The sequence below is a fragment of the Chamaea fasciata genome, unplaced genomic scaffold (assembly GCF_029207755.1).
Source record: "Chamaea fasciata isolate MVZ Bird 193981 ecotype frontalis unplaced genomic scaffold, bChaFas1.0.hap1 SCAF_2, whole genome shotgun sequence".
Lineage (NCBI taxonomy): Eukaryota > Metazoa > Chordata > Aves > Passeriformes > Sylviidae > Chamaea > Chamaea fasciata.
This window is the reverse complement of record NW_027094087.1, coordinates 76,729,983-76,749,733: the sequence shown is the minus strand read 5'-3', so window position 1 is coordinate 76,749,733 and position 19,751 is coordinate 76,729,983. Positions and strand designations below refer to the sequence as shown.

The 19,751-nt window shown below is 40.0% G+C and overlaps 1 protein-coding gene and 1 long non-coding RNA gene across 2 annotated transcripts in view; one reads left to right on the top strand and one right to left on the bottom strand.

Moving 5' to 3' along the window:
• Positions 1-3,304: 3,304 nt before the first annotated feature.
• Positions 3,305-12,677, bottom strand: LOC136285338 (uncharacterized). Its single transcript, XR_010719425.1, has 3 exons — positions 12,121-12,677; positions 9,643-9,750; positions 3,305-4,110 (listed from the first exon to the last, which is right to left on the bottom strand). It is a non-coding gene; the product is annotated as an uncharacterized lncRNA (long non-coding RNA).
• Positions 12,678-13,114: 437 nt separating this feature from the next.
• DOCK9 (dedicator of cytokinesis 9) overlaps positions 13,115-19,751 on the top strand; it is a 113,877-nt gene continuing 107,240 nt past the window's right edge. Inside the window, exon 1 of the mRNA XM_066176390.1 lies at positions 13,115-13,228. Coding sequence (XP_066032487.1) covers positions 13,115-13,228 — 114 coding nt within the window. The remainder of the gene's footprint in view (positions 13,229-19,751) is intronic.

Here is a 19,751-nt window from a genome sequence, read left to right as displayed (position 1 = left end):
ATCTTACATAGAGTATGCTGCAACAGATCCTTCTCAGAGCTGCACGGTCAGCTTTAATGAGAAAAGGAAATGGTAGGCAGAAATAAAGTAATTGAACTGCCACAGTTATGGCAACCCTAAGAGCAGCTGAATCAATGAGGAGGGAAAAAGTGTATTGAGGGTAATGAAGACTTTGAAAAGGAAGAATGTCACTGAGAAAGGCAAGGTTAGATAGAAGAGCAAAACTAAAGCTAGATATAAGGGGATAAGCCAAGGCTTGGGCAACCAGAAAGAGATCATCTTCACAGAATTAAGCATATACTTAATTTGACTTCTAAACCAGCTTACACTTAACCAGTTTTCCAGTATGAATAGTAGCTGTTCTTATCACAGCACATATCCCCTGAAATTTTGTGTCAGCATCCACTGAATGTCAACCAACATAGAAAACAGTTCTTTCAACAAAATCATTGTGCTTTTGATATCTAGAGAAAAGTGACTGACACCTACAGCACATCATCTGTTGGTAAGAGAGTGTTTGAACTGCTTATTTATTTTACAATTGGACATCAATGTTAAATCAAGTCTGAATCTGCTAGCAATTCTAATACCCAAACTTTGCAGTTTTTAGGATTCTTACCATATTTTCCAACAAAAATTTTCATTTCAAGGGGGCTTTTCAGAAGCACAGTGCTTTTTATGGCAAGTAGAACTGGCAATACTCTTAAAATAGACTTTAATAGTAATCAAATCACTGATTTTGCTAGATGTCATTGAATATTATATGACCTTTCATTACTTTATGTAATAACTTACAGTTCCTTTTTCCATGTTATGTTAACAACTGTAAATTGAAGTACCATTTTTAATGTATTTATTAGAACAGGAGCTAGTTCTGAGTAGAGATAAGTCATTCTTTGACACTTCTGTTAAAAGCTTAGCAACAACAAACTGTATTATATGAAGCCCTGTTTCATTTAACCAGTCAAATAATTGAAGTACATGTAAAATACTTTAGAGCCTAATGTTATTAAACTGTACAAAGTATGTCAACAATCCGCAGAATTCTATTGATTCAAATACTACCTTGAGTAACTTTCCTACCTTTTTCCCCTCCCCTTTCTTTTTAAGTGTATGAAATCCAGGCCTGATCTAAGGACTCTCAAAGACTACATGGCAAGGGTGTGTTGTTAGTGTGTATTTCTGAGTATAAAACAGAAGAAAGTTTATTCCACAGTGCATCTCCAAATGAAAAGTACAGAAAAAACCAGTTTGAAGTGTCAAAGGAAATTACTACACAGGAGGAGTTCAGATCACAATCCTGTATTTGTTTTGTAAGGAGTATGGGTTACATGCACTGTCCTGACTTCATTGACACAACAATCAGGAAGAGGTGCTACCCTGTGACTTTAAAACTCATTTTGATTGTACGGTGTGAGCATGTCTTATCAATATCCCTGACAAGGTTTCAGTTTCACACTCTTGTCCTCCTCAGGCTACAGCTTGGGAGGGAATCTCACATAGGGGAGTGGAGGGGAGGAAAGTTAGGTATCTAAAAGATGGATGTCCATATCTACACCAGTTGCATTTGGCTTCCTTTAGCACTGAGGATCAGAAAGGGACACCTGCAGGGAGCAGCTCATCTCACTCTAAGGCAGATGGCTGAAGTAGATCCAACCAAGTGCCCTCTGGAGATACTTGTTGCTGTCCTTTATCTACGTGGTGGGGTTTAGGCAACTATTTAGGTGGTGAATTGCATGTACCCCAGCTTCAATGTCTACGTTGTTTTGAAAACATAACCAAACCATCTAATCTGCTTAGGCCTTCGCTCCATGGAAGTCACATGCAAAGCCTCTGGTGGGATCCCAGGGTTACTGGAAATTTGCAGCTTCCTCAAGACTGCCGATGTAGCTCTCCAGGACTCAGCATGAACCCAAACAAGCTCACACCTCTTCTAACGTACACCTGGGTATTGCCATAGCCAAGATGGTCTCTGACTGTGCTGCTCTTAAGGTACTCTGGTGAGGCATGCCAAGGGCATTCTGCCAACTCTTTGCCACCTGAAAAATAGTTACATGATTATAAAAGACACAGGTTTAACAGGCTTTGTTACCCCGTATCTGAAGTTCAGATTTTGCAGTATCCAACCACCACAGTACTTTCTCCTTAACATTTTTCAGCAATACACCATGTCTGGCACAACCCAGTGCCTCTTCCATGGGGTACTGCAGACCTAACTGACTTTTCCACACTAGAGTTTACACTGGCATTGCCACACCTGGAGATGACACAAGGTATAGCTTAAGGGAAGCTCAGCCTGTGGAAAGGCTCCTGGAGAGCTGTCTGGGAATGCCATGCTGTGGTGGCAGCTGGGGGGGTGTGTATTGCTGGGGGGAAGGATGTTGTGGGGCTGCCCTGGAGCGATGCTCACACCCGTGCTCAGGGAGCTGGCCACTAGGTTTCATTTGGTCCTCTGGCTGCTGGAGCAAAATATTCTCTTGTGTGGAAAGGAACAGCCTGATTCCTAGCACATTCATTCTGTTCTTTAAATCAGAGTTATTCACTCCTTCCTGTCTAAACCAATAGAGTTGTCGGCAAGGGAAGTGTTAATTTTCAAAGCAGAGGTGACACAGGGCAGTAGTACTATTACCATTTACCGTGATTCAGTGGAGCTTTATAATACCCATTGTGATGTGGTATTATAAAAAATGGACTTAATTCAGATTTCAAGTTCATTTTAACAGCAAGTAAAATGTTTGGCTTCCAAAACTTGCCTTTCTGTAGGCTGAATGTGCTTCCGTGCTAGCAGCTTCCAGGAAACTCTTAGGTTACAATTACAAGAAGTTAAAACTGCAGCAGCAGGATTGTTAACTGGAAGTCAGAATTTCCTTTACACCATTCCTCTTATGCTTAGTCCTAAGGCTAGCTTAAATGCTTAAATACTTTGTTTCTTTTCCTTTTCTGTTACATTGTTTTGGTATACTTGCAACTCTCTCTCTCTTTTTTTTTTTTTTTCCTCTCTCGCTGGTCCTAACCTCTAACTGGTCTTTGGTCTGTATATTTCACCTTACACTGGATTATCTACCTAAAGCAGCATTTTCCAACAATTCTTTCAGTTTATGGCACTTTCTCTTTTAAATTTATTATGAACATGTCCAATTCATTTCCTAATTGCATGGATTTTTCTTAAAATGATATTTTAGACAATTAAAATTATGAGTGAAGATAACTAGAGCATAATAGAAAATCTAAAGAAACTGAGGCATGATTTAGTAAGTCTCAGCAAGCAAGGAATCTAGGGATGATACTTCAAGACAGATGGTATTCAAAACTGAGCTGCGCTCTGCAAACTTACATGACCTCTTTCCTTTAAATTAAGATGCAAGGAGATGACCCTGAGAAAGTGAGAAAGTGAGAAAGTGAGAAAGGACAGGGCTGGAATGCTGACTGAATGAGCCACAGGGACAGAGGACAGTTTGTTTGATCCTCTCTGTCTGTTATTTGTACATAGATCTGAAAGATGATAAGGGCTGAAGACGCTGCCCAACATATTAGGTTTTTTGTGGGTTTTTTTTGAAAATAAATGCAAGGCTTGTTGAAAGCAGGAGCATTTTTATTTAGTGGAATTTTACTCACTGTTACGGGATTGAGCAACCATGCTGAGAAATGGAAACAAAATTTGTCAGAAGAAATGACAAACACAAGATTTTATGTTTGCTTACTTATTATATATGTAAAATACATATTTGTTCATATGGTTGGTTGCATCCCAAATGTGAGGGTTTTTTTACAGACAGTTTACCACTGCTGCAGCCCCTGGAACGTGCCAGGAAATCTGTGGCCCTGTGTCTCCTTACAACTGCTTTTGTATTTGGAATATAAGCCATGTTAACTCCTGAAGGATTTATCAGTTTAGAGGACAGCTGGGAAGTGTTTAGGAGAGAACCTAAGGACAACATGGCTCCGAAACAAATCCGGGTTTGGCTGCTCCATCTTCTGACACGTGAGACTTTTCTACAGAGAAAAAGACTCTGATGGAGGAGACAGTGTCTTCCAGGGACCTCCAGAAATTACTTCCCCACTCTACACCGAAGGCTTTGAAGGCTTTTTTTTTCTGTGAATTTCTCTTGCCTAACAGAAGAAAAAAACATAGTATATTAGTGGATGAATGGATGGAATATGTATTATCAAAAAGCAGCCAAAACATTCCAGCAGACACACATTTTTCCGTGAGTAAAAAAAAAAAAAAAACAACAAAAAACCCCAACAAACCCAAACAAAAATGTATTACTCACATTGCTTAATAGGCTGCTGGAAGGCTCTTAAGTTTTATGGTTGCTACAGATACTACTACACATAACAAGACAGCTGTGGCTTTCAAAAAGAGAGTAACCCAATCATTTTGTTGACAACTAATTTTGATCACACATGCAATCAAATGCAAGGCCTGTTGGGTAGTTTTTGGAGGACAGAAAAGTAATATTTAAGTGATGTAGATCTTATATAGCAAGCAAGATCAGTTTTAAATGCAGATTTCTTTTCTGTTTGTTTGTTTGCTTTTTTGAAACAACATAAATACATACCAAACAGTACATCAGGAAAGTCTAAGAAATCAAACCTAAAATGACCTTTTTCCTTTGTCCTCGCCAAGGAAGGCTGACAAATGTTCATGAGTTTCCATTTATCATATTTCATAGGAAAATAGGAGACAGTGGAATGTGATTCACTCTCAGGGATCCTCCTCCAAGACCAGTGTGCTTAACAACTAAACAAATTTCAACTGTCCTTCTAAGAAATCTGATTTTTATCCTAAGTCACATTGATCACTGATCACATTTGAAAGGTTTTGAATAAGGATTTGAATTATTATCTTGATTAGGAGATATTGCTTTTACATAGTGTTGCATCAGGTTATAAATTCAGTCTGTCATATAGTCCAGGATTGATTATGAAGTATTAAACTGTCTTAGTATTTTTATTTCTTAGAAAGATGTTTGAGTTTCCCCTTCTGTTCTGTACTAGTCATGATAATTCCAGCATTCCATTTTACTATTTTCTTATCTACTCCACATCCACAAATTCATTCTTGCAGCTGTTCCTCATGTGATTATTTCTAGTAGTGTCATTGTAGTTCCCCATGTGAATAAGGCTTATTGTTGTGGTGTACCATCATAGGCTACAAATATGCAAAAATTATAAAGGCACAGGAAACTTTCAAACACTTTAAATATTTTCTTTTGGTCTTGGATATGTACTGTTTTTCAGGTTTGCTTGGCTTTTTTTGTTTTGTTTAATTCTGTTTTAAGATTGCCCTGCAGCTATTTACAAGTTGCTTTAAAAAGTTTAAAAACTGCTTCCACCAAGTTACTTTATGTAAGCCAACCACAGCAAGCAGTTAGCAAGTAGTTTCAAAATCTGCCAAACCAAACCCTTTGCCAGTAGAAATTAGCAATTGTGCAGTTATTTTTAATAACTGCATGTTGTATTAAAATATAAATCTTTACAATAAGATATGCTGTAATATTTTTATTTTATGACAGTATACTGCATTTATTTGTGACAGTGTTTCTTATTGTGACTATGTTTATTACAAATGACAGCCAGAAGAACTGGCAAGGAAGAAAGCACAGGAACCAAAGCCTATGATTTTAGAGTATATATTTATACCAGAGAAACAAGCTCCTAAATACACTACTTGAACAGATACTGGACAAGCATGCAATATACAAAAAAAAAAAAAAAAAAGTTTTCCTTTTCTTGTGAACAACATATGGTGAAAACTGTTCCCTGGTGCCAGCAAGGATCTCTGCTACATCAGTTCCTCTGCCATGGAGGTAAAAACTGTGAGCTTTAGGACTCACCTATAGTGTAAACAATCACTGCTCAGTTGCTTTGCTGAGTACAGATCATGTCCTACTATTTATTTCTCAGGTAATTTATTTCTCTCCCTCTTGGAACTGTATCTAAACTGACCTCAAAACAAGGAGCACTTATCCAAATTCTTTGAGTAGGAAGAAGTTACCTACTCAGAATGGAAGAAATGTGAGCTATGTCAAACGAAGGGAATGAGCAGGCAAGTCAATAATGGAGGATTTGTGTTCGCACAGACTACTTTGAATTACAGTGTCTGCAGGAGACCTTATCAGTACTTTTGTGTGTTAAGAGGTTATCAGCCATCTCCTCTATGCTGCTCTAGTTTAAAGTGGGTGGGGAATCACAAACACTAACACTGCAAGAAATGAATTACTGATTTGTGTAGTAAGGGATGTAGTCTCATAATAATAAATACTGCACATGAACACTGATGAAGTAGCAGAATTATTCTGCAGTTTTAATGGAAACATCTTTGACAACATCAAAGAAGGACTGATTACAGATAAGAAATCCGGGAATCAGCATATGGTCTGGCTTAGCTGGAAATCTCCATCCCTACTGAGAAGAGAAATCCTCTTCTAAAGGTTTCAACAATTCTTAGACTGATATAAAAGAAAGATGTATCCCATGGCAGGCTCTTAAGCAGCTGCTGGTGGTCATGGCATGACATGAAACATATTTTTAAAGTAACACAGCAATTCTAACAGCAGTTCACAGAAAGCTGTGAAGGTAAATAAACATTTTAAATTGTAAAAGTTAAACTCTAAATAATTTAAAAATATGAGTTTATTGGTACCAAACATTATGCATCTATTTTTACTTTTGTTGAGTGTAGGCTTTATTAACTTGGTCCAAGAAAAACTGTCTAAACTGAGTTTAGACAAACCAAAATAAACTAAAACAAAATCAGAGCAGCCATGTAGAAGTCCTGCATCAATTTTCCATCAGGTTAAAAATCCCACAGTTGTCATCCTCCATTGGATATAGAAGAAAATTATGTGGAACTCAGTTCATATTGCATGACTAACTCTCCCAAAGATGTTAGCAATACTCATGGGTAGATTCTTACAACTAATGCTGAAGAAGGAATATTATGCCAGAAGCCTGAATGAAACTGATTGACTGATAAACTGAAAGAAATGTCATAATTGTCTTAGGAGTCAGTAGAAAAGACAGAAAGTGAATTAATTTGTATCCTGGTGAACTTGCATAGGAATTTATTTACATGGAACTATAGTTAGCCTGGTTGGAGTTCAGCCAGGTCATGGGAGGTACCATCACCTCCGCTTTTAAGAAAAAAAAGAGGCTGCATTTATGCTGTGCATCAGTGCAGAGAAAGATTTTGTTTGCTTATATTAATTCTGTAATATCTCTGGTGAACATTAGAAATAAAATTGAAAAAAGAGCTTTTAAAAGTGCACATGAATGGGTTGAAAGTTCATGGAATATTTACTTTGTCCTTCCTCAAGTTTCTAGTGGCAGAGTTACAAGAACTAAGCCTAAAGCACAGAGTTCCACTGAAATTAATTACATCATTCTGCAAAGCAGGCAATGGATGTAGTTTTATGAACAGTAACATGCTGGAAATTACCAAGAAACTTCCACTAAATGCTTCTTCCTTTCACCTCATGATATACCCAGATTTCCAGGTAAAGAAAAAACCAAAATAATTTTTGCATTTCCATTTATGAGCAGTAGAAACCTGTATGTGCACTTTTTTACTAATATAATCAAAATAACCTCAAAGTAATTTATGGTGTATCTCCTCAGTGGAAATACATATTTATTCTAGCTTACACTAAGCAGCTGTTTTCAGGTATTTGCATTTAGGATGAACTTTGTAGACCTAGGAACACCATCTGCAAAAAAAAAAGATGTTATTTTAAAAAGGCAGATTATGGATTTCATGGGGGAGAAGACATCAGTGTTGTATAATCAAAGTAATTTTTAAATGCTTGTACCTTTCTGTACATAAACTTTGGCACGCTTCTATGTTCCACTGGGGGCGGTGGGGAAGAACTAAATGCTGCTATTCAGAAATATCTGTGTGGACTGCTTGTATAATATTTGGAAGGGTAGATTAGCTGTATCTGGGACAAAGTCAGTCTTAGCCAAATGCAGCAAAAACACTCCACTATTCTTTACAGGCTTTGGGAGAATTTTAAAAAGGAGCTCAAATGAACCTACTCCAGCACATCATTGAATGGGTTAATATGTTTGAAGATGCTAAAAAATCTACCTATCAACAGTATTGTTTTAATTTAACTTTTACAAGTATAGAAAACTAGTAACTCATTTTAAATTACAGATAAAATGCTATCAAAATGGAGCTTTTTATGCTTCTGCCTTTTAGACCACCAAAAAAAAAACAACCCCACAAAAAAAATCCCCAAAAAACAACAACAACAACAAAAAACCCACAAAACCCCCTACAACTTCTCTGGATTTTAACATCCATTCTTAGGTTGTTTATTATTTGTAAAACCTCCAGACTGTCTGCTTAGCTAATATTAAGTGAGTACACCCTTGCTTCCTCTGATCTTTTAGCACCTATTCTGGCCATATCACAGAATAAGCTGAGTTGGAAGGGACCCACAAGGATGATCAAGTCCATCCTCTGGCCCTGCACAGGACACCCCAAGAGTCACACCAGGTACCTGAGAGTGTTGTCCAAACACTTCTTGGACTCTGTCAGGCTGGTGCTGTGACCACTGCCATGGGGAGCCTATTCCAGTGCCCAGCCAGCCTCTGGGTGAAGAACCTTTTCCCTGATATCCAACCTAAACCTCCCCTGACTCAGCTTCATACTGTTTCCTCAAGTCCTGTCACCAGTCACAAGAGTGAAGAGATCGGTACTTTCAGTGACCTTTAGCTCCACAGCTCTTTCCCAGCTGAAAGGATTTTCAGGCCAGAAAGGTTATGATCATCTTGACCTCCGCAGCAGCAAGAGCCAAGAAATTTTATAATGTGAGCTTTTCTTTGAGTCCATAACTTGAGGGACGACTTGGATCACAGGATTTAGAAAAGCTATTGAATCTTAATTTAAAAATTGGGAAATAGAGCTTAGTGAGTCCTTAGGGATAATAACAGATAACTCCTCTTGTGGCTAAAAGAGAAGGATGTTACTCTACATGAGAATAGTTTCACCTGCCATTTATTGGTTCTCACTGTCATCTTAGCTGACAGATTAAAGAGACTTTTAATATTTGAAATTCTCTTGCAAATCCTAGTACATTATGATCAAGGTTTTGTATAAGCTAGACAGATGCTTCTTCATTCTCTCACTGCAAAGCAGATTTTCCTGGCTTTTCCAGTTTGTCAATCATTTGTGTTAAAATGCAATACCACTATTTCAGTAAAAGTTGGACGAATGACATATATAACATCAACATTACTACTTCTTAATATTCCTTCACTTTTAAATCCAAAGTTTCTACCATAAGCATGAATCTTTTTGAGTTGTTCATAACCACACTATAACACCTCTATAATTTGACTTTAAAATATTCTTTGTACTTAGATGCCTTTCTTTCCTATAAATATTTATAGCTGCATATATATTTTTTTGGTTCAGATAAAGCTATGTTGCAAGTTTGGTATAAAAATATTTTTGAATAGAATATTAGCATTCAATAGAATATACCATAATGTTGTCATAGAAACTCATAATTATACAGGGATCCTTGCCAGGTAAAATACTAATACCATTAAGCAATAGGCCTAAATTTCAGCAAATCATGTTGATATTAGAAACTCAATAAATCTTTAATTCCTACATGTGATTCTTACTTTTGACTTTCATGATTTTGCCAAATATTCTCGTCATGTTATTTTAGCTCCAAACCTGCTTTGCTTTCCACTTCTAATGGACACAAAATCAGCTTCTCTTCTTCATTTCTGGAAAAAAACACAGCTCAATTATTACCATGAATGATTTAGAATCTGATAAAATTCTGTGCCATAACTTAGTTGGTGTTGAAAGTTTAAATGTTTTAACCTTTACTGGTTGCTATTTAGCACCCTTACTAAGTACTGATTGAATAAAACATTTGCAATTACATCCATGAAGTATTACTGTATAATCCAGGTTTCTATTAAAAAAATAAATGCTTTTATGCATTGGCATTGTTACTGAAAGCTGTGTATTTCAAACTAGCAGGGAAACTGTGCCATTGTCTAGATTTTTTCTTTCTTGATTCTTTATGTTTTAAAAAATTTATTCCCCTTGCCCTTTAGGCAATGATCCAAGACTTTTCATTCCTATATTTAGCTACTATTAGTCATTCTCATTGTTTCACAACTGTAATTTATTATTTCTGCTCATCAGCTTGCATATTTTTCCTTTTGTTTTATACACAGAATTGTCACTTTCTTTTTCTTTCTTTGACTGAATGTGTTTCGCTGAAAAGAAACTGATGATTGTCATAACCTCATTATTGGGGTATCCTGTATGGTTTTCTTAAGTAAACAATCATTTACCTCTTTTTCCTACATATACAAGTGTCATTCAGAGTTTTTTCAGACTTGGAACACTGTCTCTTTTCCAGGAAAATGCATAATATACATGAGAACTATTTATAGATAACAAACATAGTTGCATTGTGCCATTTTACATTCAAGCAACTGTTAAAATCTCTAGATTAGACTATTTTTATCTTGGTCAGAATTGTCAGAATTTAAAGCACCTGAGAGCTCTGAAAATAACAAATTATTTAATTTTAGAAAATAATCATCTATTATTTATATAAAATCTAGGGCATGTTTACTTGTGGAGGTTTGAGATCTAGACATATCCTACAGATTGAGATACAAAAATTAAAAAGGTGATCGTAAGATAGCTCATTTTAGCCAAATGTTTACATAGCAGCTCATCCAGTTCTGTATTCAGATAATCTCTCTCACCAGTATGCAATTTTCTGATTTATCAGCCCAAACATTGACTCATAAATACACCAGGTCTTGGACTTGTGAAAACAGAAACTCTAGTGATCTTTACCGAGCCTGGCAAGTCACACTCTCCACATTATGTCTTTCTCAAGGTATAAACTAGTTTGAACACTCAAGTTGTGACAGACATCCTACTAAAAAGTCCCAGCTCGTGCATTTGAATAAATGAGCCTTTGATGCAGGTCAGCAGAGTATCTGTAGGAAAGATCCTTCAAGGACAAAAACTCTATGTAAGATACAAATTCGTGCATTTGAACATTTTTTACCCTCTGTCTTTCTGAAGGAATTACCTCAATTACTTGGAATCTTATTAGTTACAGATGTATCTGTGAAGCAGCCAAAAACGTAGGCCTTTCATCCAGCAGGATTTCTTGAGTATGCATCCTCCTAACACAAACACTTTGTGCTCTTTTTTTTCCACCTGAAAGTCCCTTTACTCCTCGTCCACAGCACTCAGTCCCTCCCTCCCTCCCTCCCTCCCTCCGTCAGTGGTAACCTGTATATTCAGTGTAGAGAAGTGTTGTTAGTTTATATAAAAAGGTGCTTAAGAAGATAAAGGTGCACAAGCTCTAATGCTCTCCAATGCTCCAGGCATTTAAACATGTCTAATGCCTGCATACCTTCCAGCAGTGCTGCCAGCCAGGCTCTCAGCGGGAATTCATGGTAATTAAGCATGCTAGAGGCATCCACACTTTCACAGAATCAAATCCTTAGGGTTGGAAAGGACTTCTGGAGATCATCTAATCCAACCCCCCCGCCAAGACAGGGTCACCTAGAGCAGGTGACCTCCCTTGGCAGCCTGTTCCAGTGATCTGCCACCCGCAATGGAAAGAAATTCTCCCTCATTTTGAGGTGGCAATTCTTGTGTTTATGGCCATTGCTCCCCATCCTGCTGCTGGGCACCACTGAAGTGTCTGGCATTATCCTTTCAATATCTGCATTTGAGACATTTATATGCATTGATGAGATCCCCTTGCAGTCTTCCTTAGACTAAACGGGCCAAGCTCCCTCATTCTCTCCTCCTAAGAAATGCTCCAGAGCCCTCATCACCTTTGTGGTTCTTACTCAAATAAGGACACATGTGCAACTTTACCTACAAATAGATACTATTTGTGAGGGCAAAAAAACACAAAGGAAAGCCTCAGAGAAAAAGTTGGATGCATGAGCAATGTACATGCTCATGTGCTGTGGGTGCTGCAGCTCCAGCACCCATTTTACCAAGGTTTTGGACTCTTTCACTTGTACAGCTCCATGCGCATGTCTGTCTACAGGTACAGAACCATGTAATGGAGAAGGGTGAAGGGGACCACAATGGGACACCTGATCCAGCCTCCCTCCTCAAGCAGGGTCACTCCAGAGCACAGGGCACAGGACTGCATCCAGGCGGTTCTTGAATATCTCCGGTGAGCGAGAATCCTCAGTCTCTCTGGGCAACCTTTTCCAGTTTTCGGTCACACACACAGTAAAGAAGTTCATCCTCATATCCAGGTGGAACTTCCCGTGCATCAGTCTCTGCCCGCTGTATCTTGTCCTGTTGCTCAGTGCCACCGAGCACAGCCTTGCTCCATCCTCTTGGCACTCTCCCTTCAATTCTGATAAATATGGATGAGGTCCCGTCTCAGTCTTCTCGAGGCTGAACAGGCCCAGCTCCCTCAGCCTTTTCTCATAAGAGAGATGCTCCAGTCCCTCATCATCTTTGTTCCCCGCCGCTGGACCCGCTCCACGACTCTCTTGCACTGTATTGGACACAGCACTCAGATGCGGCTTCACTAGGGCCGAGCAGAGGAGTAGGATGACTCCGTCGCCTGTGCAGGTACAACCGGGAGCAGCTGCCGCAGCGCGGGCAGGCAGAGCCCGGCCGAGGCACCGCGACGGAGCCGCCGCCGCCGCCGCCGCTCTCGCCGGGGCGGGGCCGCTGGGCAGGCGGCAACTTCCGGCTCGGGCCGGCCCCGCCCCGCCGCGGCCCCGGGCCCGCGCCGGGCCAATGAGAGCGCGGAGCCGCAGCCGGGCAGGTAACCCGGCGGCCAATCAGGGCGGCGCTGCGGGAACAGGTGGGCAGGGCGAGGCCCCGCCCCCCGCCCCGCTGGCGGCCGCGCCAATCGGGGCAGGGAGGGAAGCGGGGAAGGAGGGAGGCAAGCGGGGAGGGAGGGGCTGCCCGCGGCACCCGGCGGCGGCGGGGCTGCGCTCCCTGCCCGCCCCCCGACGGCCACCCCCGGCTGTCCGGCTGTCCGTCCGTCCGTCCGGCGGCCGCGCCGGGAGGGCTGCGGCGGCCCAGCGGTGAGGGAGGGAGGGAGGGAGCGCGGAGGCAGCAGCCATGGCACTCGTGGCTCCGGAGACTCGGAAGTTCACGCGGGCGCTGAGCAAGCCCGGCACGGCGGCCGAGCTGCGGCAGAGCGTCTCCGAGGTGGTGCGCGGCTCCGTCCTCCTGGTGAGTGCGGCGGCGGCCCGGGCGAGGCTCCGGCCCGGGGCCTCGCGGGGCTGCGGCGGCGGTCCCCGAGGAGGACACGGGCCCTTTGATCCCCGCCGGGCTGTCACGGCGGCGGGCTTTGATCCCTGGCGGGCGTGCGGCTCCTCGGCCGCCCCGGCGGCTCTGCGGCGGGCCGAGGTGCGGTGCGGCCGCAGGCGGGGCGGGCGCTCCCGGCCCGGGGGGATGCGGCGCCCGGCGGGCACGGCTGGGCGCTCCCGCCCGCCCCCCGCAAACTTCACCTGTGGAGCCAGCGGCTGGCGCCCGGCCTGACGGGGCCGAGTCCATTTCGAAAGAGCGGTGCGAAAGTGATTTTTCATCTCGCTGTTCTCTGCTCTCTTTACAACTAAGATGCAGTTTTTTTGTTGTGTCGTGCGGAATGGAAGATGAGCGCTGGCAAATGCAGCAGGAATGTTTTGGCGTGTTGTTTATCCCGGCTGTCCTGTACCGTGCTAGCACATGGTTGCTGCTCTCTCCAGTGTGCGGTTGGACGCGTTCATTTAATTTAAAGTGCTGAAAGTAAATTTGTGTAAATAGTTGTCTAAATCGGGCGTTTTAGTCTAGAGAAGGCTGAGAGGAGATCTTACCATCCGTGCACGTAAATATCTCAAAGGCTGGTGTCAAGAGGATGGTGCCAAACTCTTTTCAGTGGTGCCTAGTAAAAGGACAAGGAGCAATGGCCATAAACACAAGAATTTCCACCTCAAGATGAGGAAGAACTTCTCTCCATTGAGGGTGGCAGACTACTGGAACAGGCTTCTCAGGGAGGTCATGGAATTCCCCTCTCTGGAGACATTTGAAACCCACCTGGGTGTGTTCCTATGTCACCTGCTCCAGGTGACCCTGCCTTGGCTGGGGCTTTGGACTAGATGATTTCCAGAAGTCCTTTCCAACCTTAGCAATTCTGTGATTTTGTTAGATGCTGTACTGAGGAAGCAGGTAATGACATCTTAAACAGCTCCAGTAAGACTTCAGGGTTTCTCTCCTGGCACTCTTATTCATGGTATGCATTTGTTTTCTTTGTGGTTTTGTTATCTCCAAGGGGAATGTTTCAGTAAGCGTTTAACTCTTTGTAAGTGAAGAAGTTTTGGTGCTGGGGTTCCTGGTACTGGAAGCTGATCTGTCGTTTGTTCTTTGCTCTTGCTAATGCTAAGTATGATCTTGTCTTTTTTTAAACCTCCTGTTGGGACAGTGTCTTGTCATAGCTGTGTGTTGTGAGAGTAACAAATGCTCTAGCTGTGATTGAAAGACAAATACCTTTCTTTTGAAAGACAGCTGCTCTAAAATTGAATTCCTCTACTTATCTATGGGTCACAGAATTTATGAAAGACCTAATATGCAGGGTTTGGAGTCTACCTGGATGCTGACAGCTTTCCACAGGGTGCTAGCACGTATACGTGGAGTGAACATCCAAATATGTTTACAGTTCTTCAAGGATCAAGTACTTATTGGCAACTGTGGAAGAAGACAGAGCACAAAGGAGATTTAGGTGTTTTCATGGCATAAATGTTTCTTTTGCAGTAGTCTGCAACCCTGCCATTCCCTCCTCTGCCTTTAGAAGGTTTTTCCTTAGCTCACTTATGACTAGTGTTAATGAGTTGGAAAATATTTATGTGCCTCTTCAATTAATTCAGGTTGATCAAATACATAATTGGGTGATAGCACTAATATCCCAGGTATTTTTATGCTGTCACATAAGCATATGTTCTGCCTAGTCTGCAGAATTTTATGGAGATTAAAGAAGTGATGGTGTGAAATGGTGTACTGACTTGATCTTATTCTGGGTAAGGTCTTCATCAGCATTTTAAAAAGCAAAAGGAGTGACTTACCATTCTGGTGACTTAAAAGGATCAAAAACCTGACATGAATGTTATGTTAGCTTGATGCATGATGCTGAATCCCCATCTCTCTCACACACCAGTTTGTGCTGAAGTTCACCTTCCTATTTCAGCTATATTATGCCCTGGCTGCTATATCTCTCTTAATATAAGTGCTGTTCATTTTATCACTGAACTCCGATGTTCTTGTGCACACACTGTTTAAGTAGTGAAATAAAAGGCTAATTATTACAGGTTTACATTTACGTTTTCTTCCTCCTGTTAATATACTGTAACTCTTTTTGTTGAACATTGATGTTTGGGATGAAATAGTACTTTTTAAAAGGAGAAATTTAGGTGGGATAGTTTTTTGCTATAAAAGACTTAAAAAAAATTCCATCTGTAAGTTTGACAGGTTGACCTGTTTCTGATTTGTTGGAGTTCCTGGGTTTTGTTATCTGAAAAATCTCTTTGGCTGACCTGGTGAAAGTACAAGTCTTACCAGTGTTATAGTAGTTGTGGAATACTCAGTTCAGATGTGGGTCTTTAAAGTAAAGGAGACCCACTTTCCTACCAAAACTGCCTCTCAAAGCTCTTTGATATAGCACTTACCCAGGATTTTTTCAACTGAGTTGTCAACAAATTGTCTTGCTTAAAACATGGTTCAGCATTGGTAACTAAAGGGATCTTACTGTCATCACTTGCTCATGAGCAGGTGCTGAGGTTTTCCAGTACTGAAAAACTGCAGAAGCTGTTTGCCATTGACTAGTCTTGCTGTGTAAAATCTGGAGGTAGTAATCAATAGTAAAATCTGGAGGTAGGAAAGAATTAATTCAAACTAGTAGTTCATGGTGGATGATCTGTTCAGATCTTTACAATCAACTATTGCTTTGGACTGTACATCTCTGCAGCAGAACGTACTAAGCAGTGATGCAAATCATCCAGTCATTGCTTGCACTAGCAGATAAATGTGAACTATGAATATCTCTGAGCTTGAGTAGATTCTATAAATTGCTATTGTGGCTACTGTTTAACAGTTCCATCCATTTTTACAATCAACAATGTATGGCTAGATTAAAAAGGGAAAAGAAAAGCTTTGCCCATCTTTAAATGAGGCTCATTAGATAACATAACTGAAATGTGCTTTTTATTTTTCCATTTTATTATTGTCCTTGAGATTTTATTGATGAAAGAAAACTGAAAACAGCATATCAGTAGGATAGTGTGGTATATCTTTAATTTTCAGATTGCTCTTCATTGGATCTAAAAGTCAAAGACTTTCAGCCAGCTGACAGACTAAATAACTGACTGTGTAGTAAAAAAACATGAAGCAGATGTAGTTTGCCAAACTAGTTTTCATCACTGAATGAAGCAAGCTCTCTTGTCAGCATTTGACATCTCATACATTCTCTTGGTATAGATGTAGTTTGCTGAACCAACAAGTACAGTTTGGTTGGCTGAAATGAAATCTTGTTATTTGGCAATCAGCTTTTCACTCTGTTGTAAGACACATAATGTATTTCTTTATTATTTGGATTCAGTTTTTACAATTTTCTGCTTGACAGTGGCATCCTTGCTGAATATCCTCTTGTGCATTGTTGATGTTGTTTTGACTTGAGACTTGTCATGTGATTTAATTTGATGCCTCTGGCCACCCAAATACATTTATGTCTGAGAGGAGAGATTATGGGGATGACAAGTGTGTCTCTTAAACCAGCAATCTTGCCAAGAGCAGTTTTCAATGCAGTTTTAGTATTATGCATAATTGAAAGTGATGTCTTTAAGTGATGATGAGTTACTCGAAGTGTGTTGCATACAGATCAGTGTCTTGTTCAATAGTATGTTAATGGTAACTCATCTCAGTGACAAAATTACTCTACATTAGGGTTATATGTAATAATATACCTATATCACAGCTGACATTTAAGGATAATAAGCAATTAAGATAATGTTTGGCACACGAAATTTGATCTACTTTTGCATAGCTGTCAATAAAATGCCTTTGTTGAATATGCAGATAATGAAAATGTTTAAATGTGCAAAATAATGCAGCAAAAGTTATTTCCCCCATGTCATAATTAATTTTGTATGGAAGAAACTTGCAATACAGGAAAAGAGGATGAAATATGAGAGATTCCCAAATTGCTCTATACAGTTCTTCTTTTTGATTTGGATATGTAAAATGGATTTTGATTATTTAAAGGCTAGAACTGTATCTTAAGACAGTCTTGGGCTTCATACTTAAGTTCAGATACCTGATGGAGCCCTTGAGTTCTAAAACTCTTCCACAAATTCACCTTTTCAGACATGGTAGAAAATCAGTATATCACAAAGGCAATGCTTGGATCTCCTACTGAGTCTTTGATCTCAAATTCACTCGTATTCTTTCTTTTCTTTAAAAGAAAACTTTTGTCAGCTTTGTCCTTCCAATCCTGATCTCTGCTTCCTGTGACTTCCTCAACTCCATAAGAAAAGATGGAGAGGTGCACTCTATGCTGTACTATTGCCAAGTTTTTAATAGAGCATTTCTCCAAAGGGCACTAGGAGGATTATTTAGTATTTATTTTGGGTTGGCATTTTCCTTTCTGATTCCAATATCATTTTATATGGCGTGTGCACAGAGGGTTTGCATGCTTCTCTCCAAAGCAGCTTGTCTGTATGTGATCAATAGAGTATTTGGATCCTCATTAACTCCCAGATTTCAGTTGTGGTGTGTCTAGAAAACAGAGTCAATGGTTTCCTTTAGGAAAGCAGGAAATGAAAAGTGGTAAGCAATGCTAAAGGGATGAGGGAGTACTGGGACCTTTTAGAGCTGATGGGCACAGAAAAGCAGAAAACATGGATAAAGCTTGAGCTTTCTGCACATGGAATGTGAAATTGTATGCATAAGGAATTTGGAAGCAGCAAATTGTTATGAATGGATTAGTGAAAGCAGGGAGATGAGAACTGACACTCATGATTTTAAAGGAAAAATTGTTGCTGACAATGAACGTCACTGTAACATATTTCATCTGGTAGGAACGTGCTAAAAACGGTGATGCTAATTTAGTCACTCTGAACTGCTGAACTTTCTTTACTTGGGAGAAAAAGCCTAGTTCTTGACCCTAAGAAGTTATTTTAGTTTATGGTGTGCACTGCTTACCTGTTGTAAATGCAATAAAAATTCTCAGAGAATAAGATCTTCTTAATAAAGGTGCTAATTTTATTTTTGCAAAGTGCAGTATATAAGCCTTTTCATTGGATACAAGACGATAGTTAGAAAACCTATTTCTGGGAAGTCTGATACTGCAAAGAAGACTTATTGGGTATGATAGACATTACTGTGGTTGTAGAGATTTGGAGGCTAGACTACAGTACTGAAGTTTCTATTAGGAAATACCATTAAACTTATTTGAATTTTAAAGCTCTTGCTCAGGAAGGCAATTTAAGAGACAAAATACAGGACAGTTGAGTTTCTGTGTGAACAGGTAGATGTTTAAACTTTCAACAACATTAGAGCATTATTGTAAGCTGCAATTTCTTTCTTTATTATTTTCTAGAAATGTTTCTTTCCTGCTAGACAAGGATAATTACGTTTAAGGTAGAAGAATAAGTGCTTTATAAGTGGTTGTTTCTAATACTGCAAATGTCAGATGTACATGATGCTGGTTTGGGTTTTCCGTCTTATGCAACATGGGATGCCACAGCACACCTTATCTTTCCTCTCTTCCTCCCACTCTTGCCCTTTAATCCTCAATCCAGGATGTTTCTATCTCAATGGAAGTAGAACTCATTACACCTACATTTAAACTTGGGGCTTTCGCAACTCTGTGATTATTATTTTTTTAAGATCTTGTGCAATAAACTTAAAAGCATATATCTCACTTAAAGTCATTGATTATGCTACATTATGCTTCAATGCAAATGCTTCAAAAAGGTCTGTAACCCTCATCTTGAAAGCTAGACCCTTAGTGTTTTTTCTGTTGCATAGGTGTGAATGCTCGAGTAACTTGTAAACTCATGTGGTCATTGAGCTCTCTGTGAGTAATGTGTGCCTGAGATCAGCTGACCATCAGAGATACGAATGTGTATGCAAGATCAACTGTTTGGGAACTTGTCAATTTCGCCAGATATTTGTAATTTTGAGGTAACTTGGAGATTCTGCCGAATTCGTGTGGGTCTGCTCCAAAAATAATGAGAGGTTATTTGTAAGTTGTTGAAGCAAATAAGGGGAGTTCAGTTTTCAAAACAGCAGGTAGCTTGATTGTGGCCTCCTGAGAAATGTAAAGTCTATATTGCTTTTATTTAAGAATTTTTTGTAATTGTTAAAGGTGTTTGGATGCCACTGGTTCTTTATGGAGATAAAAGGTGTTATAACATCTTCCATGCTGGTGTCCAGGAAGCTCTCTTTTAGACCTGAAGTTTCTGATGGTGGGCTTGGGTACTCCATCATTTTTACGAGAGTAAAGACAAATCCATTTTCCCTTGCCCCTCGTTAGATTGTCTGTGTCCATGGAAAACATTAATTATGTAAAGCAGAAAAGTTGCACAAGTAGTCCACGAATGACATAACCCTTTTCTCATTGAAGTATTTTTGAAATAACTTACTTCTAAAGACAAGAAGATTCTCCAATAATTCTGGTCACGTAGCTTATTCAAGACCTTAATTTAGAAGATAGATAGAGAGATTG